The sequence below is a fragment of the Acanthaster planci genome, linkage group LG19 (assembly GCF_054643075.1).
Source record: "Acanthaster planci isolate LZ-2023a linkage group LG19, COTS_SCS, whole genome shotgun sequence".
Classification (NCBI taxonomy): domain Eukaryota; kingdom Metazoa; phylum Echinodermata; class Asteroidea; order Valvatida; family Acanthasteridae; genus Acanthaster; species Acanthaster planci.
Genome location: NC_141795.1, coordinates 704,332 through 730,679, shown reverse-complemented (window position 1 = coordinate 730,679; position 26,348 = coordinate 704,332). Strand labels below are relative to the sequence as shown.

Here is a 26,348-nt window from a genome sequence, read left to right as displayed (position 1 = left end):
ATCGAGAGGGAAGAAACAGACGATGAATTCGAATGCATTACCTTCCTAAACCAACTATCTCATGTGGCAGTTGAATTTAAACAGGCACTATAGGTTCTGATAACGAGGTACTTCACACCTTAATTGCTGGATTTGTTTTTTTCGCATCGTGTGTCCGGTTCGGGCGCAGTCGACGTTCTGAAGAATTGATCACATCGTAAGAAGCGAGAGAAATAACTGGCGATTAACCCACGCACCTTATCTTACCTTGTTAAAACAAAGTATCAAATATAAGGGGCATTTCTTTTTCCGAGCGAGATTGTACTTTGCAGCTTGTCCAGAACTATTCTGGGTTGAAATATTGACACTGACTTGTTCACTTTGAACTCTCTTATCAATTTGAATCACCATGTGGACTTTGCCCAGAGAAGATTCTGAAGCACAATCACTTTGCATAAATTATGAATAAACATATTATTGGTATGCAGTCGTACAGAGCCGATCACTAGTGGCTCGTCGTGGTACGGCACACAACCGAGACCAGTCAACCGGCGGGCGTATACACGCACTATGTTTATTTACATGGCTGCCGTATTGACGGTCCTGGTCCGTATTTGGTCATTTGTATGATTCCGATTCGCAAGCGAACACTGCTGTGTCCAGAGGAGGTTATTTTTCATCCAGCGGTATGAAGGGCACGTCATTTTTTTTCCTGAAGTCGTCACATTGGACACAAAGAAACCCCGAAGATGTTCTCGTGGTGCGCGTACATGGCTATAGTTTCGAATAAACTTACAGTTGTTCTGTTCAGCTATCGAAAGCAGACTGACAACCTAGATTTGAGTATTCCGTGATCCTGATTCTGACGGCGAGCTACAAAAAGTGTTCGGATATCTTGATATCTGCAACTCCCCTGGGCCCAGCGAAGATGAGCAATGCGTTGGTCTATTCTGGTGTAGCTTTTCATGAGACTAGTGGAGAGGAGTTGCAGTCGCTCTGAGCCGTCAAAAACCTTTGTTGCAGAGGAACTAATGTGATTCAGAACGCTTGAAATTATAGAAGCTTTGCAGTACATGCTACATCGTTGGTGAGCGGTCATTGACAAAAGTTAAATTCGTTAAACCACTGGAAATTCAGACTCAGCAAGATTTCGTCAGAAGCTCATCAAAGTAAATGCATCCAAGAAATTGATTCATTTCAGCCTCGCTTTCTGATTCAGATATTAGACCGGAGTCCGTTTCGATAGATTTTCCTTAGTCTGGCGGACGATTTTTCATTCCCTTCCGATAAATATGCCAGAAAATGGGCCCCTCGACAAACCGTCCTAGTTTGGAGGACTTGGACCACCCAACTATACAGGAAAGGGTGCTGACAAATTTATTTTAGCCATGGGACGAATTCGAACCTTCGACATCGTCTTGGACAACAACAGTGTGGCCGAGGTGAGGGGCGTGCCAATATACAGGCCTGGTGGTCACCTGACTGGGGTCGTCCATCTCACCCTAAATACACCTCGAGAGGACGTGACAGGTCAGAATAGAAGAATCTTTCATAATTCGTAATTTTTGTGCTTGATATTAAATAAATTTATTCAAATAAATATGATTACATGGGTTTGTGGGAACAAGTCATGTCCGAGGGTAACAGTCTTTTCTTCAAGAGCTTTTTAACTCATGGTTTTCATCGACAAACGCTACTGTACGAAAATATTTTTGTATGTTATATGCACCTGTAATAAATAGAAATATAAAGTTACGAATGAAAAAGAAAATAATGTTTTCGCGTATCATGCTTGCACTATAAGATGTAAGTTACATAGGCCTAATTACAGTCCTGTTATTAATTTTTTAAAAGTAAAATTGTCAGTTAGAAATCGTCATTCCAAAAAAAGGATAAAACCAAAGAGGTATTCAGGCTTATGTATTAATTCTGTGTTTTGATACCTCTGCTTTGTCACGTGCTTCTTCTTTAAGTAACCCTCTTCATTTGAGTTGGTTAAAAATACTGACAGCTCTTGAAATTGCATACGGCAGTAAAAACAAAGGCGTATACCAGCTCGTTTTGATTTTACCGTACTTCATAACCTGTCAGTACAAAATAAATGTACATGTAGGCCTATGTTGTAAAACATGATTTTTAGAGTCTGTTCCCGAGTACTTTCTTCACAACGAAAGCGATATTTTGAAGGCCACATTTCACGTTTCTTTCGTCAGAGATTTCCATCAAACTTCAGGGACGAGCCAAGACGAACTGGACCGAGGTCGTGAGAACCCCAAATGCCGCCCTCACCGACCACCAGCAGGTTACGTTTACTGGGATAGAAGTGTACATCGACGAAAAGATGTCACTGTGGCAACGAGGTAAGGAACGACGATCTCTATTTTTTGTCTTAGCTCGTGAAAGAAGTCCCGAATTGTAAGAGGACATCCAAGCAAAAGTTTACTGCATCATAATTGATGCAGTAAACTTATCTTTAAAAGAAAGATTAACTGAAATATTTTTTTTGCCATATCGTGAAGCAATACACGTAGTATTGCGAATTTTAGAATGATCTTGAGAAACTTGAGCACCGAGGCAACAGTAGTATTAACAATTATGTTGCGTCGCAGTAATCATCGTCGACAACCACATGGGAACAGGGAGATCTGTTGAACAGGGATAATATAACGACTAGTAAGACAGTCGCCGCTGGCAGGCCCATTTACACACGCGCACGCGCGAAAGTTTGCGCAGTCTAAAATATAAAGCTCGTGGTTTTGTATTGGATTCAGAGTGGACAAACAGCGCGGTAACACGATTAAACCGCTGTGTTTGGAAACCAGAGTGAGTTGTTCTGGCCAATCTGCGTTCTCGTTAGGTATGGAGTCATGATTCAGCAACTGCGTCATAGTCGTTGTGGAATGTCATTAACATAAGCACCAAAATGGGCTTTCACTCCTGTGTAAACGTAAAATATCGCTCGAATTACAAGCACTGAGCATACAGTGCTTATAAATATACGTTGGGTAAGGGCAAACCCGTTATATATAATTAACATCTCCCCAACGCAAAAAAAAAAAAATACATCTTGATAATAGCTCGAATTACTGCTCTCACCGCTTTCCGTATAGTCCTCCGCATCAGTATAGACCTCTATGATAGGGCAGCCATCACGCATTTCTACCATTCAAAGCAAACCAAACTGAGGCTGGAGGGAAAAGAGTCTGTTCCCTTTCACTAATATGTGAAGTTGTATTACTATTGCCAGTGGGTTTACAGGGAGCACGACAAACATGGCAGCATCATGACAGAGATCTATTAGAGAGCTCAACAATAGGCCTAACCTCACACTTGACTTAATTTTTCAAACAACGTTCCCCTCGCAGCTCATTCAAATCAGCGGTTGAACCGAGGACCCTTCCAGCTGCCCTTTCAGTTCCATATCCCCGCGGAGGACCTGCCCCCAGCCTACGAGGGGCCCGGGGGCCACGTCAGGTACCGTCTCATGTGTGAGATCAGCGGCGAATCCTCCTTGTCCTACACCAAGACCACCAAGACGATAGGGATCGCCGGCCGACCGCTGGACTTGAACTCTGTTCCCAATGCGATGGTAAGGTTTTGCCTTAGTGGTCGTCCTAGCCTGGTTGCCTGCATAACTGGTTGGCGAGCTCCGAGTGGCACTGTCCAACTACGGTACTTATCATCACTCCGGGGCCCAATGAGCTGCCGTAAACTGGAATAAAAATGCTAACAAGGATAGCTTGAATATCTGAGAACCAGTTATTACTGTCCTCGCTATTTCCACTGGTTTAAAGCAATTTTGCCAAGCAAATATTCTGAGTGCTAAGGAACTTACTGTTCCCGATAGCTTCACGGAATGGCCCCTTACTACTGCTCTCTTCATTAAAGCATATTCTGTAACCAGGGGTCCGTCTTACGGAGATTAAATCATTCATTTAAAGATTTCACACCACTTTATCGAAGTGATTCCGTTTCCATGCTCCCCAGCTACCGATCCACGGCGAGTCGGAGTCTCTCATGAGCTCACTCTGCTGCATCACCGGGTCGATCAAGGTCCAGGCCTCGGCAGACCGACGGGCCTACGTCCCGGGAGAGACAGCCTACATTACGGCCATCATCAACGGATCGAATGGGAGAAGATACAACGTCGTTATGGATTTAATCGAGGTATGTCCATTTTGTCTCAACACCTTCCAGAATCTTCCCTTCATTCGTTCTCATTCTGAGTCAAAGGCTTCTCTTTGAGGTTCGTTTATATTATTCTTTTGTTTTGTCCTCGCAAACATCTTTACCAAGTACTCTATGGTGTATTGTTAAACTTAACTTGGACGAAAGCCAATGAATCAGCTGAAAATACAGTGTCACATCCAATCACTCATTGACACCAAAGTCAGAGATTAAATTGACATACAAACAATGATAAGATTATGGAAACTGCGAGTGTAGTAAACATCTAGGGTCACCTTTAATAGAGAAAGTCCGTTTCCCACATATGATACCTAGTACTGCCCTCTATGGCCCGCTCCGTCGACTATCATAATTATTTGCATGCTTTTCTCTTTTTTCCCCCCATAAGTAAATTTGAAACATCAAAATCCTTTCGTTGTGGCTCCCTTTAGGAGGCCACATTCCGAGGCACCGGGTCCGTCTTCACGTCTCCCGGGGTCAGCGTGACACGGCCCGGGTCATGCCAGCGATCACGTGAAGTCATCCGCAAAAAGACGAGTGGGGTGCTGCAGAGACGTGGGGAGACGACACTCCAACGAGAGCCGCTGGTCATCCCGGATTTCAAGCCTATCGTCGACAGTGGTTTCACAGGTTGCAGCAGCATCGACGTCAACTACTTCATACGTGTAAGTTCCCGAAGCGATCCGATCTTAATTTATCTGCATTGGTAAGTAAATGTTATACGATGATGTCGGGAATAATGGCAATAAAAGTGAGCACAAAAGATTGTCATGTTCACAAGTTGAATACAGCAAGATTCGAATCGTTATCCAGACTTCACTGAAGACGAAGTATGAGTGAATCACTGATGCACCTTGTGACTAAGATAGTTTAGACAAATATAATGAGGGTGCCAAAATACAGATGGAGATGAAGACAAGAGAGACGCTGGTAGAGGAGTCTTCGCTGATCACGTGATTACCAGAATGTTCGTCTGAGCTTGCCAAAACACCCGTCACTCAATGGCCCCAGTTCTATTCTCATAACTTTTTTTTTCTCCGGCAGGTAAGTCCGATACTTAGCCGTCTACATCGATCAGCTGATACAGAAGTCTTGCTGCCTATCTTTATAGGGCGTGTCCCTTTCTCAGCTCTCCCTTCATATCACGCATCAGCTTCCCACTTGGTCCATCCTGTTGGTAAGTTAAAAAGTGTTTCTGTTCATGATCCCGCATGATCGTCTTGCTGTTGAAGCATTCCAACAGAGGGGCGTGTCTCATCTTATCGTGCATCAATCTCCAAGTTTTACTGCTTTGAGACGCATAGTGGCGGCAGACAAACCTGTCCTTTTCCAGGTTGTGCGCGTGCTCAGAACTAATATGCGCATGCCTAGCACTGCACGCACATGCCCACATCAACCATAGAGATCATAAGTAGAACATCAACCAAAAGGGACCGTTTTGTCTGTCGCCACCAAGCATCTCGAGGTATCATTTTGGTAGGGCCGTGAATGTAATACCTTTTTGAATGAGGGGTGAATCCTAATTAGCCTCCAAGACACAGACTGCTTGCCATTTACTTCCTATTATAAACATTAGAATTACCCGATCTGCAATTCTGACATCTTTGACACCCCGTGGTGCTATGTTCCACACATCAAATTGTTCAAACTCGAATATGTGTAAACTTTCTGGTTCTGTCCTTCTCTTTCAAAATTAGAGCCACCTCCAAGCTACGAGATAGCAACATCTTTCCGTTACAACACTCCACAAGAACACGTCGGCGGTGCTTTTGTGAACCAAGCATATTCTCCAATTACAGAGGATACCACGACCACTACGCCACATGATCCCAGTGGCCTCACTGTTGCACTTCCGCCTGTGGCGGCAAACAGCGATGCTTCAGCCCATCAATGGGTACCTGGCGAGCGCCAACAGTCGCAGTCTGTAGATCAGCACGACAGCAGACCAGCCCATCCCCGCCCGCGTCCCGTCATCCCCCCTCCTGGAATTCGTTCGAGTGCCGTAACGGGCACGCGAGGCATTGTCAACCCCGTATTCACGACAGACACGAGGGATGAGCAGGACGGTTCAGCTGAAGAGTCACGCGGACGGCCGACAAATGAGGAGGCATCCTCCCCAGAGGTGCGTCAAGAGAGTACTGCGCCAGTTGAAGATGAACCCCTTCCCTCACCCCTGCCACCGCCGCCCCTGTTCTCATCGCCTACTGAAGAGGTGTCCAAGGATAGGACCATAAATACAGCCCACGATACTCGGCTTCGCGACGTCAGAAAAACAAGACTAAAACAAGAGGAAAGGCGTGACCGGGCATTTTCACGCGAGAGTGCGACATACTTCCTCCCGAAGTACGAAAGGCAGCTACTCGGCCGTGTTACATCCCAAGACGACACGGAGGAAGACGCAGAGCCAGCCCAGGTCAGATTGCACTCTTTTTTCCTTCCCATTTCCGCGGAATCGGAGTCGGTAGAGATCCTCGGGTCTGACCTAGCGGTCGAGCAAACAGCACCAAGTAGGGAAACACTACCGCCCCCGTCGCCTTGGAAGGATGAACAACCCAATCTGTCAGTTGTTCCCATTTACCATGAAGAAGCTTCCACAAGCCCTGAAGTCCAAACACTTATTTTAGAGGAGCCTGCAGCAACTGCCTCAATTTTCCTAAATCAAGAGGCAGCTCCTCAAGTTATTAAAACAGACGACTGGGAAAAGTACACTGCGCCGGAGACTGATAACGAGGATGATTCTGAGAACAAGATAACAGCTCCCGATGTCCCCGAAGATAACATGGGGTCTAAATCTTCTGAAACGTCGTTCGTGCCTGTCCATGCAACACCACAAAAGAGCAAGAAACCTGTTGGAAAGCAAGACCTGAATCATTCCCCGTCAACCTCTGGTTTTGTCGAATTACCACCGTCTGAATCCAGAGAAGTATCTCCTGGACAGGTCGATCGATCGAAAGACTCTATCCAGAGATCCAAAAGGCCTCCTCGTCTAGCACCCTCGAGCAACCTCAGCAATCAGTGGCCTGATGACAGTCCCTTGTCACCTTCGAAGGAATCCCTGTTTGGAAATGTTCGAATTGTGCACGATACTTCATGGCGGCATTCGAGGACGCCCTCTCCTTATTTCCACCCAGATGAAGGCCGATGGGATCAAGACGAGGTGTCCTCCGTGTCCAGCTTCGGCTCCTACTCCCCGTCGGCACACACCCCTCGCGAAAGGAGCTGTGCCAGATCATCCGATGTTGCGGGGAGACGGGAGGTCAGTACGCTGCCGAAAGGAAAGCCATCAAGCCGCGGGTTGAGAGAATCTGCCTTAGCGAGTCTCGATACGCGAAAACGGGGGTTGAGGCACTCGACATCTCATCCAATCACACAAGACTCGAGAGGAAGCTCCTCTGAACGTCAACGTGGCTCAAGGAAAGAAAGAAATTCGTCCTCCGACCTCCATCCCCGCCCCGACCTAAGAAGAGTGCAGAAGGCGATCTCTCTGCCAACTATGGATCAGCCTTGGACCGCGTCATCGTCACTTCGCATGGCGGCACTGAGGCTGGATCGTGATATCTATCAGTCAAGGAGCCAAGGCAATAAAAATTGGCACACCGTGGACGGGGCACAGTTTTCCACACTGCCAGAGGATCATTCTCACCGCGCACATGATACTTCACCAACCCACCTAAATGCAGCCGGATACCAAGAGAACGTCAACAAGAAACGATCTTCAAAGATTTCCGCCACTGCAAATCAGCAAAACGAGGAACCAAGACTTCCCCCTGCCGAGAGGCGAAAGACAGCATCATCTGCGCCCTCGGTCAGACAGTATCACCAGGAGTCGGTTACGGAAGAAGGAAAAATCCCAAAGCTGAATTCAAGTCTGCCTTATTATAGCATCGATCGAGCTTATTGGGACGAGCAGGATGGGCTGGAGTCAGACAAACATAGGCTCGAGACTTTTGTCTGAGGAAAATTGTTAGCATTATTTGTTGTCGTCCTATCTCGAGGTCTCGCTCTCAGAAAGACTTGCACCCTCAACTTCACGCTACTTCGGTAAAATTGATGTGTTTGTTTTTCAACAATGTTGTCGTGTCAAGCTGTGTATTCCGTCAAGGTACAAATTTGATAGCCTTTATTAACCATCGTCGAACAGTGCCATCCATTTTTTTTAAGTTTCGAAGTCACGTTCTCTATATCACATACCCATACACTTAATTGTACATAAGGCACAGTACTCTTCATATAGATCACGTAACACTGATAAAAACAAGTGCATTACAAGCTTATATGTCGTACCTATATCACTTTCTGTTTAGTGTGATACACTGGGTTATGCACAATGTGAATATTACAAGTCTCAGTTAGTTTTTGTCCTTTCAAGAAAAAGTGTTTACCAACAATAATCAATGAGATATTCTCTTGACTTGTTTATGACGTTGTCTGTTAAAAAAATGTTTCGTGATATGCGGCTTTGTGTTAAAAGATAATAAATCTGGCACAGATTACTACTTTGTTGCAATTGCCAACAGTGCCTAGAGGAATTATGCAATTCTACTTATCAATTGATCTCACTTTGCCAGATTTACTGTTGTAAGTGTAATACGGTACCAATTTAAAGTGAGGTGTGTACTCGTAAATAGAATTGTAACAAAACATACGTTTTTCAAAAATTTTACTGTTCTTATTATTTAGTATAAATTATGTCGATAACATAATTGCAATACAGTGACTTAGATTGGCCATTCTTCACATCCAAGACAAAAAGAGGGCGGTATTTTCCTTTGCCCATGTATATTTGTATAAAGTGATGTGTATGACTTTCAAAAAATGAAGACTGGAAATCGATATCAAAAAGGAATAATTTTATGTGAGTTTAACTGAGCTGTGTGAGCAAAGCGCAATAAATGCAATGTTGAGTTGCTGTACACTTTCAAGCCAATAAGCTCATGCAAATTCATCCGCAAACATCAAAGGGTAATTTTTTACAGAGTGAATAATTAACTTGCTGGTCCCACTGTGACCTAGAATTTAATCAAGCTCCCTTCGACCTTGCCCAAAACTCAAACGGACCACTCTGCCGACAGTATCGTCGGAGTGTTTGGCTTTGGGGTTGTGCGATGTAAGATCAATTGACTTTTCAGTACGCGGTGATAAACCTAGCAGGGTTTATTTTGCGCTTCTTCAAGAGGTCGTCTGGGAGAATTTTTTTACACAATGGGGCACTGCTATTTTGTAAGAATTTCTACGTCTGGGTTATGGTCGAGCTGGGGGCTGAATCTCTGTCGCCGCCTGTTGATATCAATCAATCAACCAATCAATCAATATGACGTTTATTTCCATATTGGCGAAGATCAGGAAAAGTTAACAATAACAGTACAAATATATAAATCAATAAATTATTATAGAGAAACAAAAAAACAAGAAATACATAGATAAAATAAAAGGAAAACCAGTATGGGGGCTTTTTCAGAAGCCGGGAAGCTTGTATTGAAAAGCTCTGGACAAAACAAACTTTACAGAGAGACAAACAAACAGCGAGACAACAAAAAAAAAAAAACAGCAATAAATTTACTTAAAAGGAAATACCTTATGACGGAAATAAAAATAATGGAAAATGACGATAATAAATTTGGTACTTGTATTAACAATGACAATAGGAAATTATGCGGAAAGACGACATGAAACTTGCGTAGAGAGAAAAAAACACAACAATGTGATGAAAAGGCAGAAATACATCAGGAAAGAAGGAAACTAAGCTGTGTATTTCGAAACCAAAAATAATCTGAGAAAGGCCTTGAATCGACTCAAAGACAACTTTGTTTTCAAAGCTTTGTCAAGACCGTTCCACAAACGTAGCCCCTGAAACCTAAGTGTTCTAAGAGTGCATGCTGTGTGGGTGAAAGGAACGTAAAGATTGTTAAGAGACCGAGAGCTGTGCCCATGAGTATCGTGAACTGCAGAAAAGTAGACAATTAAGTAGGAGACAATTAACAAGACTTAACAAAACAATAATATATTTACAGCAAGAAAAAGAGGGATGAAGTGTCTTTGTAAAAGACCTATAATCAAACAAACAAGGTAACAAAGATGGAAGCTAGAGCTAGAGTAAAACAAAGTAATGACTAAAATGAACGTAATCAGGAAGGCTAGCGAACAAAACAAGAGTGATCACAGAAGCAGGTAAAAACTGAAAGGTGACGCATGAAACAAATGGAGATAAATAAAGTATTTGCAAATGTCAATCTTCAGGCGTTGAGCAGCAGAAGCAAAGGGAATGTAGGTGGGGATGCTGATGATTAGTGGGGCTTGATTGTAACAGTGAGCTACAGAGCCATCCTTACGCTTCCACTTACCAGCCATCACGAACCGGTACTTGATGCCTTCTTGGTAGGCTTTAGCAGCATGGCGTTGGCGCCGTAGGATCGAGATTTTATCTTGGTCGCAATTTAGCTTCATCAGTAGGTGTTGTGGTTTTCCATCTGATTTGGGGCCATCACGATGAGCTCTTTCCATCTTAACGTCGGCCATGTCAAACTTGTCACTCAGTAGCTTCTTTGATAGGGCTAAGCAGCCCGCTCCGGGCTTTTGTGGCAGGCCAATGATTCTCAAATTATTCCTGCGGGAGAAGCACTCCAGTTTGTTGAGTTGTTGTGCCTGATCTGCTATGATTTTCTCTGCCTTTGCCATCTTCGATACAAGCAGATCAAGGTCACCCATTTTGGATTCCAGATCACTGACACGCTTACTCTGTAACTCTGTTGTTTCGTTGATGTTGGCTTCCAAGTTGTCTATACAATTACGTAATTCCACCTGCCCAGCACGAATTTCAGTATAGTGACTGGCGAACAAAGCTTTCAAATGTCTCTTGCTCGGTGTCGGAAATCGACGCAGCCTTGCCACGTAGTGTAGCCTGTGGCGATAGTACAGGAGGAGGCTCAGTTTCACTCACAGATTTTTTTGTTTTCTCTGGCATGGCTTGGGTGATACTCCTTCAAATTGATCACAGAACAGGAACAATGTAGCCTTGACGTTTTGATTTGGAAAATAGCAGGTGGAATGTATGATTATGGTTGTGTGGGTGTTATAACGTAGAAGCAAGTGATAACAACCAAAAGAACGGAACAAACGCAAAAATGGTTGTCTAAGACTTCAACAACCTTTTATTACAAGACACACCCTTATATACACACACTACACTACTTAAACCATTCAACTGTAAAGCAATGAGCAGAACCAATGTCCAATCGGCATCTTAGTAAGCTACATAACAATTTCAGGAATTCGTCAGGTGAGTGTACTTCTCTGTAACATGTACTTATTTAAATCATACAATACCACAGTAGGTTGCTATGTTGTCAGACCCTCTTAGTCGTGAAACAAAAATAAAAAGGCTTTCAAGTATTGATTTGTGCAGGGATAATGTAGGAGGAAAAGTAAGAAACATGGATGATTAATTTCTAGCACTGAAAGTAACCAATCTATTTCTTACATTTAACGTTTATTTTGAAAACTTTTCAAGTCAGGATTTCAGACTTTTTTGGGTTTTTTTCTTAATCTTGCGATGTAGATTTTTACTCTTCATAAGAATACGTGGTCTCAAAATTTGAAATCAATTTTGAAGTCACTAAACAGTTTGTTTCACTGTGAGCGTCAAAGTATCTGAAACAGTAACAATTCAAAGAGTTCCCAAAACCAAACGTCAACCAAAAACTCATTGACAACAATTGTTTACTGTGAAAACTTTAGAAAAAGTTTGAGGTAAAGATAGTTCCGCAAAATGTGAACAAATATGTAATTCGTTAGTTCATATGTTCTTCGGAAACACTGACTTAATAATTTAGGTGCTTGCAAACCCCTTCTGAAAACAAGAGAGCAAAGTCAGAAAACGTCACTCGGAGACACACTACAAATAAATCAATGCTATTGAAGATCAAGCGAAGTTAGAATAAGCAAAATCAAATAGCCAGGTTATATTGCATGAGGCTGGATGTCGCCACAGTCCCAGTTTCTCTCTATTTTCTTCGCCAAACCGACCATCTCAGCGCTGATTTCCCACAAGCAGCGGGCATTTTCCTCGGTTACGTGCTCTGTGTTGGGTTTGGCAGGTGCGCAATCACTAACAGATAAAATTTTTTTAAAAAGAGCAAATAAATTGCGATAAAATCTCACTGCGGCAAGATATGAATTCGACACATTTTGTATTGATTCTGTGGCGTTTCCAAACATTCTCAACGACGACTAATATAATAACATATTTAGTTCAAATTTACAAGGTCTCTTCCTGAGGTTGCAGACCAGTAGGCCTAAGCTGCCCTGGACAATGAAAAACATCTCTCCTCCAACTCCAAAAATCAGGTAAAATACAAATTTCTCGGGTGTTTGAGGCACACATCTTTCATTTTCTCTCACATTTTTGTTGGGGGGGTTGAACGATTGCTTTTGAAAATAAATCTGTCCCAAGATGATCCGCCTTAAAAATAGTCGTGAAGCCTTTGCAATTTTGAAAGTTTGTGCCACCTTCACTCCACTTCAGTAAAGCGCATTTGAGGGACTGTGTTTTGTCCAAATTTCCTAGAAATATAAGCTAGCAGTCCTGTTAGTACACCTTCCATTTCTAATATTTTGTTACAACCCTCCAGTTAATTCGCGTGTCACAGATGAATTTGCCAGGATGCAAGTTCTGACTTGGTCCACGCAGCAGTGTTGGGGATACTTACTGGTCCGCAACCACTGCGACTAAAGGGTGTAATTTAATTTCATTATCAGGAAAATCCGCCTTAATTGGGCAGAAGCACCCCCTCATCGGTTAAAAAAGAGCAATGCTGGTCGGGAGTGTTCATTTTGTTGGTAGCGATGCAACTGCAACGCTTCGATTTTCATGTCATAGTCGTTTGTGAACCAGCAAAGCACAGTTACCACTGGAGGAGCCCTTGTTCCTGTAGGAATATTGCTCCATCTCTTAATCCCACTCACTAAAGTACCTCGCTGCACTGGCTGAGACGGATAGCCAGGTATGAACAGCTCCCCAAACTGTTCTTGCGTGGATTCAAAACCTTGCCGTTGGTTGGGTTTCAAAAACCGGACCCCCCCTGATAAAAAAAGGGAAAATGTCATATGTGGCATTTTGAGGCTTCCGTACATGTATTAGCATGCCGTGAGTGGAACGCACATTAAAGCACTGCCTCTGAGCCTACGCCTGAGTACACGTACACGAGTACATTACATCCAAAATGCATAGCTGAGCTACCGGTAAGAGACGCTGGGAATGCAAGGAACGAGAACGAGTAATACTAGGGGGCGCTACAATTCCAAGATTTGCGGGTGCGCAACAATTACATAATCAATCAAAATTCTAATGAAAAGAAGTTTTCAGAGTGAAAAATCAAGAGACTACCTGGATTGTTAGGCAGCATGGCCAGGCCCCGGCCGGTGGCAAGGTGGCACAGGAAAGTGTGAAGCTCAAACCTTTCACCAAGAGAGGGCGCTGTGACTAGTTACTCTCTCACCTTTCTTGGGCGATCTGAAGTGGTTCGGGGTGCAGACTATGGAATGCCAAAGATGCAAAAAAGTGGAGGCAAGACGTCGATCGTTCTTCAACATCTATCGATTGTTCCCTTTCATCGATCGATCGTTCCCCTACATCGATCGATCTCTTTTCATCGATGAGAAAAGAGCGATGGAAAAAGGGTGATGACATCATAGTGCGATGAAGAAAGACCGATGAAGCTACATCGATGACAACGTTACGCAACCCCTTTCAGTACCAAGTAAAGCACGTGTTCTCCAGGCTGTAACCATCACCCACCAGCACTCAAGGCCACCCGTGTTCATAACCTCAGTGTCAGTCTGGTAGACCCAATACAAGAATATCATATGTATTTCCCCCAGTGGGTGGGATGCTAGTTCGTTATGGGCTGCTCTCGAGCCAATGTGGGCACCCATTCTTACTCCTAATGGCCCGAATTTTATTTTCCACACTAATAACATCCCGGCAGAACCACTTTTTTTCATTCATTTTACCTAGTTACCTGGCTATGCACCTCCAATACACTGATGAACACACTTTTTCCTTCCGAATTTAAAAGATCTCAATCTAATTTGTCAACTTGTTTCAATTACCTTTCAATGATCTCAAGAGCAAAGTGGATGAGTTGCAGTAAGTCCAGTACATTGTATTATGCACAGTTAAACTGGTACTATTACAAAAGTAAAACCAGAAAAGTTATTTGGCATCCTATAAGCGTTACGATTAAGACTACATAGGCTCAATTATATTGTAATACATGTGAAAAAATAATCCTTAACCCATGGAAATTACACAGTAAGTTCTGCACGTTCAGCAGCCTTAGATGAAATAATTCTCTTTTTGGAGGGTGTCACGCAATTTTCAGAAATAATGAAGAATAATTTCCTTTGGCAGCTTCAAGAAGGTTGACTTTTGGAATAGCATCTGACACAATAGCTCCACCGGCATGTTATTAGTGGGTAAAATACAATTTGAGTCATTAGGAGTAAGCATGGCTGCCCACAGTGGCTAGCTTGAGGGAGCGACCCATGAAGAACTGGTATCCCATCGAGGGGAAAATTTAAAAAAATGTTCTCAGTGATTTTATGACGAGGAAACTTGGATATAAACACCCACCTGAGAACCCAATTGGCTCAGACCAGACTGACGGCCAATGAACAGGGGTGGCCTTGAGTGCTGGTCGGCTATGGTTACAGAGAACATGTGCTTTATTTGGTACTGGAAGGGGTTGCGTAACATTGGTATCGCTGCAACTTCGTCGGTCTTTCTTCATCAGTCTTTCGTCGCACTTTTGTCATCGTTCTTTTTCCATCACTCTTTTTTCATCGCTCTATCTTCATCGATTAAAAGAGATCTACGTAGGGGAACGATCGATCGATGTAGGGGAACAGTTGATCGATATCGAAGAACGATCGATGTGTTGCCTCCAAGTTTTTGCATCTTTGGCGTTCCATAGCAGACCACTAATTCAAGTGAGAATAACCGGCCAGCTCATTAGCATTAAAGTGCTCCCCACAGTGTCTTTTGAAAAAGGAGACAGTTTGGCCCCCAAAATGGTGAGATTGTGTAAATCCTTGCCAGGATCAACACCCTGGGTCTTTGAGCTTTCATATGAGAGCAGAATGACTAAAAACTACGGTTGAAAAATGGTCCTATTAAAGTGCCCCAGAAAGTTGATGGTTGCCACTTGAAAAAATGGCTGCAATCAAACTTTGGAAAAATCAAAATGATTTTGTTTTGTAGGAATAATTAAAAATGTAATTGGTTAACCCTCAAAAATTGAAAAGAAAATGAAAGATTAGTGACAAGACAATAATTTCATTTGTGTTTCAGAAATCTCAGGCATGTTGGCATGCATGTTATTGGGCCCTAAACAGTGCTGATTTTACACTGTTTTCAATGGGACTTGGATTAGTGGACTGTACCCTTCGCTGCTACCCTCACACTATCCCACAGACATATAAACCCATAGACGGGGCAGCTCCTATTCAACAACAGCAGGGTACCGTAGCCGAAACGGCACCCGACTAAATACCGGTACAAAAGCGTGGGCAAATTCACCCCTCGGTACCCTGCCTCGGTATAGGGAATTTACGCACAGTTGAAGAATTCCAGCCATGAAATTCTATGAAGCCATTTTCGATTGTGAAGGAAAAAATCCTCCGTTTACTTAATCTGACCAAGCAACTTTGAAACAATGCAGTTTGAACATTTGAAAAGAAGAGATAACAGTACCAAAGAGTAAAAAATGAAACGCATTCATGAACAAAGTCACGCATTGCTTTTCATCGTTTCGCCCACTAGTACTGCTTGCCCACGCTTTTTAAAATCAAGATTACACGTGCAAGACTGGTGGTCTGTGCGTTTATGTCTGTCTGGGGTCTATCCATAGACTTGTGTTTATATTTCTGTGGGTCCGTATCCGCCTTGAGGAGAAGCACACTCTCATCGGTGAGTCATGTTGGTTGGGAGCATTTATTTTGCTGGTAGCGACGCAACCGTAACGTGTACATGCATTTTATCATTTCATTTCAAGCGAAGTGAACTTCGGCCAAAGGAGCCTCCATTACTAGGAAAATTGCGCCCCCTCTTGGTCGAGCTAGGGGCTAACTGTCACAAGCGCCCGAAGTCAAAATAAAAAAAAAAACAGGTATTCTTGTGTTTGCTTTGCTGGTTCATTCATATCCGAATGGGCGTAAATCCCATGGGGATGGGGGTATATACCCCCCCCTTTCAGGGGGGATGGACTAATACATCATCTTTCCCCCCACACACACACACTTTTTGTAGTAAGTAAAAACGTCAAGCGTATTGTGAAGAACTATTGGGACTTCCCAACAACTGATATGCATTCAATATCACTCCCTCCCCCCAAAAAATTTAAAAGGCCATATTGCAGATATTCATCAATATCATATATCATGTCACGTGTTGTCATCCCTCCACCCCGCTTTTCAAATTTCCATGGCCAGGCATGTCAACCCCCCCCCCCCTTTCCCACCCCACCCCCAATTTATGGCACAGATTTATGCCACTGCATGTCCAAATGACAAATGAATCAAGACAGCACGAAACAGGTAACCAAAAATCTCCCTTAGACATTAAATGCTTTAATATCTATCAGTGAGCTCTAACCTTACTTGTCCGAGTCGAAAAATGTAATCATTGACTTATTCAATATTATATTTCAGCAAACATAATTCATAAAATCTACAATAAAAAAGCAAAAATAATTCAAAAAATCTACAATGTAAGTGTGCAAATAGTCGAGAAATGAAATAAACGTTCTAAATAATTTAAGGTTATACCTTTTCGCATTCGATGCAGCCTACAATTTAGATTTCATCCTATCGCTCAGCATAATTCATAAACATTTCCTTAACTCCCACTTGTGAGTTCTTTCCCTTGTAAATTATGGTTATTTCACGAGAACAACCAGTACACAAATGTGTAATTAATATATTGTGAGCAATTCCAATACTTGTAATTAATTTTCTGTTTAAAATATCTGTAATTTATTAAGGTTAACTTCAATTCAATACTTGTATGGTATTAAGCTTGAATCACATTGGAGTCAACAGTTCTATGAAAGCTTTTCTCGGTGTACGACTTCTCAAATAATGAGGTTAAAATTCTATGCTTAGTTTGCTATTCATTTTGTAGGATAAACTATATGTACAAGAAAAACTTTCACTCTGATATGTAAGAATCATTTCAAGTGTGCTTGATTAAAATTTTTAAAACAATTTCTACACAAGGAATTAGTCTTTTTTCTTCGTCAAGAGACAGACAACTTACTTAATAAACTTTATAAATCAATTTTTTGTTGCGAAAAGGGAGTTATAAAATCGTATCATTTTGAATAAATTGTTTCCCAATATACAATCATATCGTGTCAATGAGTAGGAGAATGGGCATCCGTATTTCACGTTCATTGTCAAATCTAATCCAATCTTATCTAATCTACACCTACATGTACCAGCAAAATTAAATGAAAACTCACAAATATCAAGTAACGTTTGATGTAAACATGTCTTCCTGTCCCCAACTTTGAAACTAACTCCAATATGGCAACAAATGTTCCCTACCCAGTAACAATGCACACCATTGGATCATTTGAATCAATATATTTTCAATATATAACTAGCCCCCCCCAAAAAAATGGTTCCAGATCCATCCTTGCCCCCATTCAAATCAATCCTGAAACAACAGTCTTTTACAGTCTGCTAGAAGTTTTCTGAAAACTTCAGAGTTCAGACTCAGTGGACGACACTAATCAATCATCTTGGAATCTCAACCTCTTCCAAATAAAAGTTGGCATCACCAGAACCACTTGGCATGGTGACCCAGCTTTCCATGTGTTGCCATTTCACAGCTGGCAAAAAAAAAAAACTTCCATCCTCCTTATCATCATTCTGTGCTAACAAAAGTGCAGAAGTTTTGCACGTACCCCATAACAAAAGAATAAATGAGATGTGCACAAGCCAAAAACTTCCTTGCCAATCCGTGAAACATGCTGCACCTTTCACACTACTTTTTCTAATATAGCGACAAATAATCTACATTACAGTAAGCAACACTGCAAAAAGGTAACAGTGTCCGCTGTCAAACACCAAGCCTATGTGCATAGCATGATCAAAAATAGAACAATTCAAACCGATTGCAATGTCACTGTTACTAACTCTATCATAGAATTCTAAAAAGTCTACAACAAGCAACCGAACTGATCAACTATGAAATCTAATACAGAAATATAGCTATCGAGGTCCCTGGACCACAGACTATTGCAAGCTTGTCTTCATTCTGCCACTCACTTTTCACTTTGAAATCCAACCAAATCCTTTTACCAATGACATTAAACGAAGCTTGTGTTTGTAATGACAGAAAAATGCATACAGAAATAATACCTGTTAATGCTGGTCACGATGGAAATAAAACAAAAAAGAAACAAAGAAACAAAATTCAAATTTCTAATTACAAATTCAATTAGGATTAGCACTCAGCTGTACAAAGCATGACAAATTCATCTCACAACATACTGCATTAGAATCACGACATATAGATGGTATATTTCCCTGGTAACCTTGTCACACTTTGTTTAGGGCAACATAGTCATAAGAATGGCTGCAGAATGTGATCAGGCAAGATTTGGGCAGTGTCTGAAATGGGCTTCCATAGCTAAAACTTGTTGTCAGCATGTCTCTGCACACTTGCAATCAGCAGATACCTAGACCAACACATAGCTCTAGACAAAAGATTTAGATGTAGCCTAATAATGGACATGACCAGGGTTTTTAAAAAGGCCACATATCGTAACGAATAACAAGAGATAGGTGCCCTTTACTGCCCTTGGCTGAATCTGCAAATCATTCTCTGGAAATCAGAGTTTCAGCCAAAAACTAAAAGTCTTGCAATAGTTCTGAGGTCAGGCCGCCTAATAAATTTTCCCTGCTTAAGCATTTTCTTTTCTTTTTAATTCTGATCTACCTCCAACCGTGACAGCTCTCTGGTGTACACGTCGATGCTGTCTTGGTCATAAAGGACAAAGAACACCTGCTTGAGGGACGAGGACATGACGGTAACAAAGTACTTGCTGATGGTCTGGAGGATGGTTTCTGCTGCCGTCTGTTTGGGGAACCCATTGCTACAGCACAGGCAGAGAGAAAAAAACAGGGATACTTCTCAAATGGCAAAGACAGAATGCCAGTCCGGCATTGATAACGACAGTCCAAGATGACAAGAGGGTCGGAGAGTATGAATGGGCCGGCAGTGACCTTGTTTCATGGAGAAGTGAATCCGGTTGCTTCTACAGATTAATCTGAGATGACGCCATAACTGGGGTGACTTCACACTCACACGTGCATTCTCAAACTTGAGCACATGTGAATTGTTTTGAAAATCCAGATGCCTGATTGGCCAAAGAGGTACATGCATTTAACGCACATGTACCAGCTGCACGCAACATGTTGCCAACGCACCAGTGGCTTCTATTTCAGGTCGCAGGATTTGTCTTTGATGAAAATAATGAATGTCGATGAATGTTCAATATTCCAATCCACAAGACAAGAGCTTCATCCAATAGAATCATTTATTCTGTAACCTCATGAAGTTATGCTTTCCATGACACAAATGTGAAACATTTATCATTTATTTTATTCAATGCCTGAATAAATCTTGAGGAAAACAAAAATTCAGCACTGTGTTGCAAGCTTCATTGGAGCAACCTTGAGATTTCAAAGGCTCTGTTATGATGACTTCAGAAACTGGAAAGAAAATTCTCACAAGAGCTCAACTTTCTCTGAATGTTGTCACTCACCCCCCACTGCCGATGGACGGCAGAGCGATAGATGTAAGATTCTTCTCATCAGCAAGGGCCAAGCAGTTCTTGACACACTTTTCAAGGTTAGAAATGGCATTTGCACCACCCCACGACGGGCTGTGACAGCTGATCACGTACTTTGCCGGAAAGTTGTGGCCCGGGCACATGGCGGCTTGAAATGACAACAGATAATGAGACATATCACTCTACTGACATTTTGACAGAGCAAAATTACACAAACAACAACACTCACCTGAAAAAAGGCCAACAGAATAAAATATACGTACGTTACAGAAAATGTTGCCTTTCAAATTTTCACAAAAATGGTTAAAAATACAGTTGCAATTTCTGAAACGCATCAACAGGAAACAGTATCATTCTGCTACAAAGTCAAAACTCCTTCCTTTGAAACAACAATTTTTATAACTATCACTGCTTGTCTTTGCATCCAAACCTCTGAAAGCAAGCAAGTAAGGTTCATTTCTTATATAATTGTTAAGTATCAAATTTAAAACTCAGCTTACCTTCAGGAAAAGACTAGTGAACCATTAAAAAAAATACCCAATGCCTACAAGGGCTTTAGGCAAATGCACCTGTAAATGTCACAATTTAGCTCATTAGGCCCTATTCAAGGGGACAACTAAACTTCGTCACATATTTTTGGGGAAAACAGGTGATTTGAAAAATACCTCCAGCAACTTCCAGGTTGCCGTGATTTGACTTGAGTTTGTTCATCTCATCCCTGAATTCCTTACCACCAGCGGAATCGAGAGCATTCCCTAAATGTAAATAAAAAGCCAGCACATAAAAGAACTACTAAGTCGTTAAGTTAACAGATTACAGTTTGCAACACTGATGTCAAATGTTTCCCATAATGCACTATGAGTGACGGTTTATCTATGGTTACATTAAATACCTCAGCTTCGTGTTTTCTAAAATCAAACTTCAGTTTTCTTAATATTGAAAATTCCATTTTCTTTGGTATGGGTCTTTGCTGCAAAGCAGCATTCATGATGACCGTTGTGCCTCTGCACCAATCTAGGACCACCGTGCACACGGTAAGTAGCATGTAGCCATCTACACATGGTAACGCAGGACAACGTGGACTCATGTGTAGGGTACATTTCCCATTAAGTTGGTGTTCTGCACTGAATGGCCCCCACATGTCCTTGGTAGCAGTCTTGCTCTACATTTTGACAGGAACTCAGCTGGTTCCCAATGAAATACAAATCCCTCCAGTACTGCTGTGTTACCAGTGATGTTGACATAAGAGTTACATTAATAATTATTAATAATATAGAGGTAGTCCGAGATGGCCTCGGGTACCAGTAGGATGTGCATGTTTGGCACGAAAGAAATGAGAGAAGTCTGTCCGTTTTCTGTATTGCAGAGGACTTTAGACTTTGGGTTACTTCTTGGCAATCCACAATGCAGTAAAGTTTGCACACCCAATACAAAAAGAAAATGGCCAAATAACTCCATACACCAAGTACAATGCACACAGCAACAACTTGGGACTCTAGAATCTTGATGGCTTACCCACTTCTCCACCCATGTAGAAGCTTGAGTTGGTTGGATGGACAACGGCGTCTGCCGTGATTTCAGCTATGTTGGACTGGACCACAGTCAGCTGTAGGTTTAAAAACGGGTCAGAAGCTTAACTCTCACAGCCGATATGGATGCAGAGTTCAATGATGCCAACTCAAAAGCTGACACTGAAGTTTGACTCCTTTATTTTCTGATGTTACTTGCTCATGTCAGCAAGTTGGCAGAGAATGACCTTTGCTCAAAGTTTTTACCCCACAAAGCAGTGCATCTAAGCAGCGCACGGTAAAATCACTGTATCTAAAAATTCAATTCTAATATCAGATATGGAGTATATAATGTCGTGACTGACATCAAAAATATGCAATGCAATCGGTTTAAACATACCCTACAATCAAATATGCCACAAGTCTTTATCAGGATGTTAATTTTTTGCATTGTATTTGATCAAGAAATATGACGCTAGAAGACATCTTTAATATGTAACACTTCATTCCATTAATTCTCTCGTGTCACAATTTTAGTTCAGAAATGTCAAATGTAAAATGAATTTACTGATTGATCTGGGTGGAGATATATCATAAGAAGTATTTTAAGAATAGTAAATGCCAATGCAGAAGTCACTGTGTTGAACTGACCTTTTGTCCAAGAAAGAGTCTCTTCTCCGAAAGCACAGTCTTTCCTGAGCCCTGTTACAAGAGAAAGGAGAGAGACTCGTCACCCTCACAGATCCAGCCACCTCTAAAATTTACCATCTCCTCAATAAATTGTCTGAATCCCTCACTTATGCTGGGCCACAATCCCTGAGAAAAACATTCCAGCCACTCTATGCATGCAGAATGAGATCTTCAGCAATTTACAAGTATAAAGCATTTGTTTTGGACTCTAAACACTACGAGTGCAATAGGTGGGTGCAATATTAACTATTCACTTCCATACACCCAAAGATTGGACAATTTCACGATCAGAATACACAGATCTGCTGCAAACATGCAAGATCACCTTTGACTAACAGAAACTTTCCTATTTAACATCAAGAAGAAAACTGTAATTTAAGTTTGAACCGGTATTCAGGGGCTACTTATGCTACAACGTTGAGAATAGTTTTTTTTTTTTTTAACCATCTGAAATAACTGCAGTTTGAAAAATTTAGTGACAATCTTTTCCACTTTTGAACAGCTATGTTTGTCAAAAAGTCAAATTTGGCAGATCTTAACACATGTGCATTTTGAACATCGCTGAGATACAGGTAAAAGTTTAGTCAATGCTTCAGGCAAATATGAAAGCAGATTTGACGTCAAGACACATTTGCAGTGAAATTTGATTGATTTTTGTAAATTTGCAGTGCGAATATTTGATATGATGACAACACTTTGCACTCATTTTCACTTTCAACGCCAAGTGTAAACCGGCCCTAAGAGTGAGGTCTTTTGCAGTCAGTATTATGTTGTAATCATGACATTGAAATGTTTCACTTATTGCTCAAAAGCATCTGCACAAATACATCATACATATAATTTATGCTAGCAGCGGTGGCTGTTTGTTCAATGCACACTATGAGTTAGTATCCATTTCACTGAATACTGAAATGTGGCTGTATGGCCATGCATACGATGAGCAGCACAGGATATTTCATATGGTCAAAATACTGAACACGGTGGTTTCTTGCAGGACTGTTTACACTGTGAGCAGTCAAACCATGCAATAAAAAAATGGACTACTGTATTCAGAAGCCGAACAATAATTAGGTATGATATCATGGACTGACTGGCAAGGTTGAGTGCTTCCTTGAGTTGCCTTTGATTCTCCCCTTGGGGCACTATTGTTATTGTGGAGCTTCATTAATTAGCATACCAAACGGTTTCCACCTTGCACATGTGTTTCCATTACTATACTTGGTTAATGCTCGTCTTTGCAAATGGGCTACTAGAGTGCATAGGCTTGCATAAAGCTACAGAGCTGTTCAAATTGGAAGACGTACCTTCCCTTTACCCTTGGCTGGTGTTTTCCCCTTCTTTGGCGGCGGCGTCTTCTGTGCCTTGGCCTTGGCTGCCCCCTTCTTGGAGGTGGAAGGGGTGTCTTTCTTCTGCGCTGCCGTCTTGTAGCTCGTTGGCCTCATCTGGGGGGAAGTTGGCTGAGAATCAAACAGCATCTTAGATCTGTAACAAACAGAAAGACTGGGAAATTTTTTTCTTTATTTTTTCATCTCTGCATGCTTTCTCGATGATGTAGAAAGGGCTGCAATATTTTCAGTCATTTCATGCCCGAGTAACCGGAGATAAACACCGGCCAAAGAGCCAGTTGTCTCAGAACAGACTGGTTTTTGCAATGGTGAGAAAAAGAGAGACAACGGTTGCACCGAATGTTGCGTGCAAATGTGAAGGTCCAACTTTATCAAACCGTCCAACTATGACAATCCATCTTACTTTGGTCCTTTCTTCTTTGCAAGCAGCTCAGGGTGAATCTTGGGCAACACCCCTCCGCTGGCAATGGTCACGTGGCGGAGCAGCTGGTGGAGCTCCTCGTCATTGGCGATGGCAAGGAGGATGTGGCGAGGCGTGATGCGCCCTCGCTTGTTGTCGTGAGCAGCATTACCTGCCAACTCCAATATTTCCGCTGAAAGAAGAACACATTTGAATACTTCTTCAAAACAGGCACAGAAGTGTTGTTTAGTGACAAGCACTGATTCTTGCAGTTGTACACTGCTTTGGAAAAAACTGATAGTGGGTCTTTCAAATAAAAACATCCCCCCAATAAATACATTTGTAAAGGGCATAGGTGCCCATGGGGATGGTAACCTTACATCCAATAAACGATTTAATTTTGTCTTAGATCCTAGAAAGAGTTCTATATATAAACGCCACTTGTAAAACCCTTTTCGTACTAGGCAAATCTCGGGGTTGACGCAGGGTTGACAACTAGCAGCGATTCACACTTGAAAATTTTCAAACCTATGCCAACCCAGCATCAACCCCGAGATTTATTTCAATCCGGGTTGAACTCAACCCTGCTCCAGACCAGGGCTGAGAATTTTCAACCCTGGTTGAAAATTGTTTGTTCCGGGTTGAACTCACCCTAATAAGCTTGAATTTAGGGTTGAAAAATCCACTTTTCAACCCAGGGCGGCCGTGGGCTCGCCAAGGGTTGAGTGCAACCTGGGTTGACAGGCTGTAGTGTAAAAAGGCTGTATGACTGGTCTGAAAAAGACTGAAAAAGGGTTTTCTACCGTATACGACTTGGTCTTCTCCCTCCTAGTCCTACATTGAACTTTTCTGGACATGATTTTGCTTTCTGATGGCTAATCAGTCACTTCAGCAAATAATTACTGTTGTCCACGTATGTGGAGCCCTGTCCGAGATCCTGACCTCTCAGGCAAATAGTACATTTTCAGTATGTGTTCACCAGCCTTGGATAGCTCTTAGAAGACATGTACTCCAATGAACAAAAAACAGAACCTCATTTTTCTAGATGGACTTACTCACAACCCAATACATAGTCCTTCCTCCCTGCTCTTCCAGTTACACTTGTCACTTTGCATGAGGTGCAAAATCAAAGTTTATTGTAAAATTATGGCACTGGATCTTGGTAGGGCCTAAATGAAAGAGTTCCGTATACGGAAACACTAATTTTCCCTTAAAATATTATAACAGCCATCAGAAGGTGATAACATGTCCTAAACAGTGAAATTTAGCTAGGTAAATTCCAAGGCATTTACTTAGAAAACATTTTTTTTTCAGAACAACCTCATAGGTTTGCGCACAGGGGTATCAAGTGTTGTCCGTATATGGAACTCTTTCTGGCCTAAATATTTTAAAGCATTTATTGAACTGTTCAGACAATTGACGTTTAAAAAGGTCATGCATTAGATTGGATTTCTCATAGCTGTACAACCAAAAGGAAAAGGTACTCTTCGGAAAAGTTTGTCAAACTGCGCGTGAACATGTGAAGGGCAATATCTTATCATGAACATAGGCCTAAGTTTTCTCAGATTTTCCTGCCACTAAAATGTTGAGAGGCATTAAATATGCAACCATACTCATATCGCATTCTTTCCGATCCCTGATATGACAACCACGACAAAGTGTGCTGACAAAATTAGATTACTGTACCAGTGAGGTACTCGATGACCGCCGCCAAGTAGACGGGGGCCCCCGCGCCGATTCGCTGATGGTGCGTTCCGAGACGAAGGTACCGGCCCATCCGACTCACCGGGAAAAGCACCCCTGCCCTCGCTGATTTGGACAGCGACTTGCCTCTTTTCTTGCCCCCACGACCAGACATGATGATGAAGATAGATGCACGAGTGTCGGATCTCCAAATGCACGAATGTTTAAAGCAGGAAATACCGATCAAAGTAAAGCCGATCAGATTCAGTTTTTCTCACTTGCCACAGGGTATTTATACGAAAGACCCAGTTAGCTAGCTAGAGCCTGAGCCTGTTTGTACATGTTGCCCTTTAACTTTTATGGCACGCCTGTTCTTCGTTATTTGTAAACATGATTAACATCTCAAACTTTGTCTCTCACGCTACGCCACGGTGCCACCTTTGTCTAACTGTCCTGAGAACAGGCAAAATTCGATTTTCATTCAATTCAATATACATTTATTTAGAACTCTCCAATACTAAGAGCTGCACGTATAAATACAACCATAAACAAATTGAGGTAACGAAAAATATAATTTCAATAACAAAGAGTACTACTTGAAAGGCAATATGGCAAGATTAATCATTGTTACTAATTAAGTACGAAATATGAGTTACTGGAGGAGAGCTACAGGCCTTTCACATAAGCCATATAGGCT

At 42.0% G+C, this 26,348-nt stretch overlaps 3 protein-coding genes across 4 annotated transcripts; 1 reads left to right on the top strand and 2 right to left on the bottom strand.

The window, feature by feature from the left end:
* Nucleotides 1–472: 472 nt before the first annotated feature.
* Nucleotides 473–9,089, top strand: LOC110973578 (uncharacterized). The gene is made up of 7 exons (XM_022224490.2): nt 473–1,509; nt 2,193–2,339; nt 3,345–3,568; nt 3,967–4,146; nt 4,599–4,832; nt 5,212–5,344; nt 5,865–9,089. Exons 1-7 carry the CDS (start codon nt 1,368–1,370, stop codon nt 8,120–8,122), a joined length of 3,318 nt encoding a protein of 1,105 aa, XP_022080182.2. The 5' UTR covers nt 473–1,367; the 3' UTR covers nt 8,123–9,089.
* Nucleotides 3,562–12,257, bottom strand: LOC110973590 (uncharacterized). Of its 2 annotated transcripts, none has more exons than XM_087129991.1 (2): nt 10,509–12,257; nt 3,562–3,691 (listed from the first exon to the last, which is right to left on the bottom strand). In XM_087129991.1, exons 1-2 carry the CDS (start codon nt 10,870–10,872, stop codon nt 3,594–3,596), a joined length of 462 nt encoding a protein of 153 aa, XP_086986117.1. In that variant the 5' UTR covers nt 10,873–12,257; the 3' UTR covers nt 3,562–3,593. The 2 variants fall into 2 exon arrangements, with proteins under 2 accessions (XP_086986117.1, XP_022080190.2); XM_022224498.2 differs by lacking the exon at nt 3,562–3,691 and adding an exon at nt 4,800–4,865.
* A 4,514-nt stretch (nt 12,258–16,771) lies between these two features.
* Nucleotides 16,772–25,986, bottom strand: LOC110991074 (core histone macro-H2A.1-like). Its single transcript, XM_022256211.2, has 8 exons — nt 25,655–25,986; nt 23,972–24,161; nt 23,527–23,704; nt 22,184–22,234; nt 21,540–21,630; nt 20,690–20,779; nt 19,998–20,172; nt 16,772–19,325 (listed from the first exon to the last, which is right to left on the bottom strand). The coding sequence occupies exons 1-8, from the start codon at nt 25,824–25,826 to the stop codon at nt 19,154–19,156; spliced, it is 1,119 nt and encodes a 372-aa protein (XP_022111903.1). The 5' UTR covers nt 25,827–25,986; the 3' UTR covers nt 16,772–19,153.
* Between the last annotated feature and the right edge of the window lie 362 nt (nt 25,987–26,348).

Coding starts and splice junctions, on each gene's coding strand:
- LOC110973578 (XM_022224490.2), top strand. CDS start 1,368: ATGGGACGAATTCGAACCTTCGACATCGTCTTGGACAACAACAGTGTG. Junction 2,340..3,344: donor GATGTCACTGTGGCAACGAG/GTAAGGAACGAC, acceptor TTCCCCTCGCAG/CTCATTCAAATCAGCGGTTG. Junction 4,147..4,598: donor TCGTTATGGATTTAATCGAG/GTATGTCCATTT, acceptor GGCTCCCTTTAG/GAGGCCACATTCCGAGGCAC.
- LOC110973590 (XM_087129991.1), bottom strand. CDS start 10,872: ATGGGTGACCTTGATCTGCTTGTATCGAAGATGGCAAAGGCAGAGAAA. Junction 3,692..10,508: donor GTACCGGTTCGTGATGGCTG/GTAAGTGGAAGC, acceptor TTTTTATTCCAG/TTTACGGCAGCTCATTGGGC.
- LOC110991074 (XM_022256211.2), bottom strand. CDS start 25,826: ATGTCTGGTCGTGGGGGCAAGAAAAGAGGCAAGTCGCTGTCCAAATCA. Junction 24,162..25,654: donor GGTCATCGAGTACCTCACTG/GTACAGTAATCT, acceptor TTCTTCTTTCAG/CGGAAATATTGGAGTTGGCA. Junction 22,235..23,526: donor CAGCCAAGGGTAAAGGGAAG/GTACGTCTTCCA, acceptor CTCTTGTAACAG/GGCTCAGGAAAGACTGTGCT.